The sequence below is a fragment of the Vanellus vanellus genome (genome assembly GCF_965231255.1).
Source record: "Vanellus vanellus genome assembly, chromosome: 6".
Lineage (NCBI taxonomy): Eukaryota > Metazoa > Chordata > Aves > Charadriiformes > Charadriidae > Vanellus > Vanellus vanellus.
Genome location: NC_138911.1, coordinates 68,355,742 through 68,362,620, shown reverse-complemented (window position 1 = coordinate 68,362,620; position 6,879 = coordinate 68,355,742). Strand labels below are relative to the sequence as shown.

General features: G+C 56.1%; 1 protein-coding gene across 1 annotated transcript; it reads left to right on the top strand.

Annotated features, from left to right (window-relative positions):
• Positions 1-321: 321 nt before the first annotated feature.
• Positions 322-6,666, top strand: LGALS3 (galectin 3). The gene is made up of 7 exons (XM_082484738.1): positions 322-387; positions 2,995-3,048; positions 3,178-3,200; positions 3,533-3,913; positions 5,269-5,357; positions 5,549-5,717; positions 6,411-6,666. Exons 3-7 carry the CDS (start codon positions 3,183-3,185, stop codon positions 6,564-6,566), a joined length of 813 nt encoding a protein of 270 aa, XP_082340864.1. The 5' UTR covers positions 322-387; positions 2,995-3,048; positions 3,178-3,182; the 3' UTR covers positions 6,567-6,666.
• Positions 6,667-6,879: the final 213 nt, after the last annotated feature.

The following is a 6,879-nucleotide window of genomic DNA, read 5'->3' as shown; positions in this document are numbered from 1 at the left end:
ATAGACCCAACTCGAGACATAAAACATGAGAAGCCCAAATTTTTCCCCGTGTAGTTTTGCCCCTGGGTGGCGTCACCACTTAATAAAGGGAAAGAAAATGATGTTCTTTGTGCTGCTAGTGACTTTTCCAGCCGAGGGGGGATCCCCCCGGGAATCCCCCCGAGCTGCATCTCCCGCAGCATCCCCGAGGTCCGTCCCCGCCCCCCCCCGCTGCCTCTCCCGGAGCATCCCCCGGGATCCCCGTGGGCGGCAGCTCCCGGAGCATCCTCGAAGTTCCCGCCCCGTCCCCGCCCCGAGCAGGCGGGGTCCCCGCTGCCGTGTCCGGGCCACCCTGTTCCCGTGGGTTCCCAGTCCCAGGAGCCGCCGTCGAGAGCCGCCGCACCGTAGGTGAGTGGATGCAGCCACCCACGAGGGTCCCGAGTGGGAGCAGGGGGAGCAACAGTGGGGTTAGGGCACGTATTGCCTCGCCAAGAAAGGGTTAATTAAGGGTGGGCTCGTCCCCACAGCGCATCACCCGTGGGGGGTCCCGAGTGGGAGCAGGGGGGGATAAGGCCCATATTTCCTTGCAAAGGGAAGGTTAAGGCTGCGCTCATCCCCTTCTGGGTGGGAGCGGGAGGTGGGACGCACTCCCAGGGCAGCTGTGCCGCGGGCTCTGCGGTTAATAACAGCAGCCGGACCGTATATAAGGCACTCGCTGGCTTTAGGGTGAATATTCAGGAGCTATAAGGCTGTTTGTAACTCGCAGGGTGCCAGGGTAGCCCTGCCCGTGCCCCAAAAACCACGCGGAGGGCTGGGAGTGAGCGTCGGTGCGCGGGAGGCTGGAGACGTCCCGGAAAGTCACTGCAGAAATAGCGCCGAGGGGAAGAAAACTTCTATTTCTTTACCGAACAGAAGTTTTTCCACTTTGCGTGAATGTAGGAAATACTTGGGGTGCTTTATAGACGTCTGCCCTGGGGTGTTCCCCGCAGCCGATCCTCCGTCGGGTCGGTGAGAGCTCGGAGAGCTGCCGGGGAGAGATGAAGGGAGTTCAAGTTTGGCAGCCCAAATGGGGTTGGCAATGCCCCGTGGAGGTGCCACTGAAGAGCAGAGCTGCCCGGGGCTGTGGGTGGGAGAAAACCCCTTCCCACGCCCGTGACAGCCCGGCACCCGGCAGGTCACCCACTGGAGCATTTCCAGAGGGGGACATGTCCCAGAGCTACAACACTGCAGTGACAGAGAGAGGACGGGGTGACCACCAGGCTCCAAGCTTGGTGACACCAGGAATAGTGGGGTTTTTTTCAAGACTTTGGTTACAAATATCAAGTCAGTCATCGCAGTACCCGCGGGGAGACTCCGGCCACACTGTCCCACCGGGGCTGAGGCACTAAAAAAACCCGTGCAAGGGAGCAAAATTACTCCAGGGTGAAGATTCGGGGTTGTCCCTTGGCTGTGCCTTGTGGGAGCAGACGTTGCCCCTCGCCGGAGCACCACAAGCCGTCGGCAGCCACTTACCTGTGGCTCCACCAAAGCCGACCCGGCTGGACGTGGCCCCGGGGAAGCTGCAGGAGCTGCGTGCGCACCCTCGGCTTCACCCTGCAAACAAACGGCAAAGCCTTAAAAATACCCCAGAAGGCAAATAAAAGCTTTGCGAAACGCAGGCTGCTCACCCAATCTGGGCTTTTGGATGCTGGTTGAGAGATTGGCTTAAAAATCACGCGGGCGCAGGTGGATGAAGGTTTGTTGCTTGTGAAAACTTCTGGGGGGGGGGGGGTGTTGTTATTCCTTAAGGCAGCCAGGTTTGCCGTGACCTTTGTGCATTCGAATATTTCTTTCAAAGACAATTTTCCTTCTCTGTTTTCAATTTGGAATTTTCCTTTTCTTTCCTCGTTTCTGCCTCTCTCCCTTTTTTTTGGGGTTTTTTTTTTTTTGTTTTTTTTTTTCCTTTCCCTCTTTTATGAATGCTCTCATTGATGGGAGGAATCCAGCTCCGGGCCGCGGCTATTCCTGCACGCCGGCGGGTCTGCGGCGTTTGGCCCTGCCTCAGCAGAGCCGCTCGCTGTGGACTCATAAAACTTGCAAAGCAGCTTTTATCCGCTGGCCCGGGGTGGCCGGTGGCACCGGCATCCCTCCGGCGGTGCCCTCCGGCCCACGTGGGGCGAGCAGGGACGTGTCGGGGGGGAGAAAAGGGACCTCCACCCACGGGTGCCACCCTTCTCCCACCTTTCCAGGCTCGCTGCAAGCGTCCGTCCTACGTGTCGTGGGGTGGCCGCGTGTCCCCCGACGTGCTCTGATGGTTTTGTGGCCCCCTTGTGCAGCTCGTGTTCGCTGCTGCGACCCCCCCCCCCGAAACTCAGGGATTTTATTTGTTTGTGGTTTTTTGGGTTTTTTTTTATTGAAATCTTCTCGGGGATAGGGAAGTGAGTAACGCCAGCCGGCGTGTGGGACAGAACCGCTGCGTGGGTGTGGGTGTCACCCGGAACCCCGCAGCCGGGGCAGGGAGGTGGCTGTGTGTGTGCTGCAGGCAGAAAGAAGAGCTCACCGCGCTGTTCTTATAGTTGGTTTTGGGTTTTTTTTTCCTTTGTAAAAAGTGTTTTGAGGCTGGAATAAATCTTCCTGACGCCTGAGCACAGCAGACCTGTCACAGGCATTTTTTTTTGGGGGGGGGGGGAGGGTATATGAAGTGCAGAGCTCCACACTGAGCCGTGCTTCTCGGAGGATGAGGGTGCTCACATGGTTGGTGATGACATGCGGTGCTTCCCTGTGAGCAAAAAGAGCAAAAACCCGCTGAAAACCCATCGAGAGGCTGTAGGGAGCCCAGAGCTCTTGGGGCAGAGCAGCACCAGGTCCCCGCGGTCCGGTGTCCCCTCTCCACTTGGCACCAGGAATGTTGTAAGGTCAACGCTGGCATTGCACCAACATGAACCCCACAGCGGCCGATTTCACCCGGGGGGTGTTTGGGCTGGATTCCCACTTGGCGCCATTCGGGCTGTTCGTGACCCTCAATTTCTCCCGCAGGTATCAGACGAGGGTTTGTTCTGCCGTACCGGAGCTGTCGGCTCTGCCTGGCAGGTACGTGACGGGGACTTACCGATTTCCAGCCCGTTGCCACTGTAAACTGTAACTTTTCTCAAAAATCTCTATTTTTTGGATGGTGTACGTTCAAAAATGACTTAAGCATCCTTTGTCTTTTTGTTTTAGGAAAAATGTCAAACGGTTTCTCTGTAAGTATGGCTTTATTTAAAAAAAAAAAAAAAAACAAACCATGGGGGCTGTGATTGTTCGATTGTCTTAGAGCGGGGACCTTCGGTGGGGGTGGGAGCACGGCTTCGCCAACCTGCGTAACTCCCCAAATCCACTCCAGTTGCATCGGCACTTACTGATTTTCTGGAAACTTCAGCCCGGGCACTCATACCTCCCCACCCCCCCGCTGCTGGGGAGCAGTTGAGCTCTCGGCACACGCTGTAGGCGACCAAAGATGGGTGTTGGGGGACTCAGCCTGACCCCAGGATCAATGCCACCCACCTAACCCTCCTCTTCTCCCCTCTCTCCCCAGTTATCCGATGCACTGCCCGCCAGCAACAACCCCAACCCCTCTGCCCCCCCACCCCAAGGCTGGCCCTCCTGGGGGAACCAGCCGCCGGCTCCTGGGGCGTTCCCGGCGTACCCCGGTCCTCCGGGGACCTATCCTGGCTCACCACCGGCACCGGGCACCTATCCTGGAGCACCGGGACCATACCCTGGAGCACCGGGGCCATACCCTGGAGCACCGGGACCATATCCTGGAGCACCAGGGACGTTTCCTGGAGGACCAGCAGGACAGGGACCGTATCCGGGAGCACCAGCAGGACCAGGGCCGTATCCTGCCCCAGGACAACCTCCCAGTGGCCCTGGATTTGGGCCCCCCCCTCCGCAGGGGGGACCGGCTGCTCCCTTGGTAAGGGCTCCATCATAGAATCATAGAATAGTTTAGGTTGGAAGGGACCTTGAAGATCATCGAGTTCCAACCCCCCTGCCATGGGCAGGGACACCTCCCACCAGGCCAGGTTGCCCAAGGCCACGTCCAGCCTGGCCTTGAACACCTCCAGGGATGGGGCCTCAACAACCTCTCTGGGCAACCTGGGCCAGTGCCTCACCACCCTCACAGTGAAAAACTTCTTCCTAATGTTCAATCTGAACCTGCCCTCTTCCAGTTTAAAGCCATTCCCCCTCGTCCGATCGCTACATGCCCCAGTAAAAAGCCCTTCCCCAGCTCTCCTGTAGGTTCCCTTTAGGTACTGGAAGGCCACAATAAGATCTCCCCGGAGCCTTCTCTTCTCCAGGCTGAACAGCCCCAACTCTCTCAGCCTCTCCTCATAGGAGAGGTGCTCCAGCCCTTCGATTATCCTCATGGCTCTCCTCTGGACATGCTCCAGTAGGTCTACGTCCTTCTTATGTTGGGGACTCCAGAGCTGGATGCAGTGCTCCAGGTGGGGTCTCAGGAGAGTGGAGTAGAGGGGCAGAATCCCCTCCTTTGACCTGCTGGCCACACATCATATTGTAAGGGTTTCTGTGTCTCCACTGCCTGACTTTGCTTGGCCACAGGAGGGACCTGGGGCTGGTTGTCCTTGGGGGGGGTTGGGGGTGTTGGCATGGGTGTCACTGTGTCACGGGGCTGTTGTCACACTGAGACCCAGCCCACGTCTGTTTACCCCTGTACTCGGCACTGGTGAGGCCCCATCTTGAGTACTGTGTTCAGTTTTGGGCCCCTCACCACAAGAAGGACGTTGAGGCGCTGGAGCGTGGCCAAAGAAGGACAATGAAACTGGTGAAGGGTCTGGAGCACATGTCTTATGAGGAGCGGCTGAGGGAACTGGGGTTGCTCAGCCTGGAGAAAAGGAGGCTGAAGGGAGACCTTATCGCTCTCTACAACTACCTGAAAGGAGGTTGCAGAGAGGTGGGAGTTGACCTCTTCTGTCAAGTAACGGGATAGAACAAGAGAAAATGGCTTCAGGTTGTGCCAAGGGAAGTTCAGATTGGGTATCAGGAAGAATTTCTTTACTGAAGGGGTCATCAGGCATTGGAACGCGTTACCCAGGGTAGTGGTGGAGTCCCCATCCCTGGAGGTGTTTAAGGGTCATGTAGATAGAGTGCTGAGGGACATGGTTTAGTGGTGAGCTTGTCAGTGTTAGGTTAATCATTGGACTAGATGATCTTACAGGGCTTTTCCAGTCTATGAGATTCTGTGATTCCGTGTCCATATGGCTTTTGACCTGCTTTTTTTGCTAACACCAAATCCCTGTCATCTTCCAGAAAGTTCCCTTTGAGCTGCCCCTGCAGGCAGGACTCATCCCGCGGATGCTCATAACCATCACGGGGACTGTCAACCCCAACCCCAACAGGTACCGGGGGCATCCAGCACAGAGGGAGGGTGGGTGGGGGGTCCACAGGGTTCGGGATCTGCTGGATAGCAGCCTGGAATTTGCTTTCCATTCCTGAATAACACCTGCCTGGTGTAAAATCAAATATTACACTAAATAAGTGTGTAAATGCCCTATCTTTGCCTAACAGGGTCTGTGGGGTATTTTTGCAGGTTTTCATTGGATTTCAAGAAAGGGAATGACATCGCCTTCCACTTCAATCCCCGCTTCAAGGAAGAGAACAGGAAAGTCATCGTGTGTAATTCGATGTTCCAGAATAACTGGGGAAAGGAGGAGAGGACAGCTCCTCGGTTTCCATTTGAAGCTGGAAAACCCTTCAAGGTAACAACCCCCCCTCCCCCCCCCCAAAACTCAGTCCTAATGTGCCAACAGCACCTGCACTGCGGGGGGTCGGTCAGGGCTGCGTAACGAGACTCGCTATTAGGACCTTGATGCTTTTACACAGGAATCGGGTCCCGGAGGTGCTTTTGGGGCTTCCAGCACAGCAGGTCCTACCGCACCTTCCCCGCGCTTCTCACCCCTTCCCGCAGGTCCAGCTGCCCGGGCTATGACATCTCTCCACTTCTGTTATTCCCGTTTATTATTAAACCCTCCTTATTTACACCGCAAGTGCAGTGGTTGGGCAGGTTTCTATACCGCATTTTCCCCGTTAGCAGCCACGTTCTCTCCACAAGCTTTTTTCTTCCCCTGCAAAATATGTTCACGTTTGGTGGGAACGACGGTCTCGCTGCGTGAACCGGGGGGCACTGCTTCTTGAAAGCGCTGTCACAGTCACGAGGAAGCAGAAACCGTGGGCTAAAAGACGAAGGAGAAAGAGTAGAGCCGGGCTTTGGGGAAGGCAGAGGTCACCCGTGTGTTTGCAGCTGGGAGTTGCTGCGCCAGCTTGTCCACATGCCACCGGGCTGGACTCAGCTGGAGGCAGCCTTTGGCCAGTGCCAGCCTGCTCGAACGCGGGGCTTAAAACGTCTTCCCAGAACAAATCCGATGGTTATCTTCTGGGGGTTTGTATTCCAGCTCCAGATCCTTTGTGAGGTGGATCACTTCAAGGTAGCGGTCGACGACGCTCACTTGCTGCAGTACAGCTTCCGCGAGAAGAAGCTGAATGAGATCACCAAACTGTGCGTTGCTGGGGACGTCACCCTCACCAGCGTCACACCGACCATGATCTAACGATGGCCGTGTCATTTTAATGCAAACTGCACGCTCTTAATGTGGCTGTAACAGAAGTGCGTTCTCACAGGAGTACTTTGAGGTAATAAAACATACTTTCAACAAGACAAATTTGTTTTCAGTAAGATCTCAAAAGCCACGACATCCTCCAGCAAGCTGAGTTCACATGCGGACTTGGCTGAATTCTTGCTGTAGAGAATCTCCTTGTCGAAGGATGATGACTAGGAGCCGTTGGATTTGCACGGAGAGGCGCACTGGGCAAAGCAGCCTGTGGCGTACTGCTGCCGGTACTGCGAACTAGGGCAGCAACCTT

What these genes read in the sequence shown, in the direction of transcription:
- LGALS3 (XM_082484738.1), top strand. An exon ending in GTCAACCCCAACCCCAACAG is followed by an intron (nt 5,358 to 5,548) that starts GTACCGGGGGCA and finishes GTATTTTTGCAG; the next exon opens with GTTTTCATTGGATTTCAAGA. An exon ending in AAGCTGGAAAACCCTTCAAG is followed by an intron (nt 5,718 to 6,410) that starts GTAACAACCCCC and finishes TTTGTATTCCAG; the next exon opens with CTCCAGATCCTTTGTGAGGT.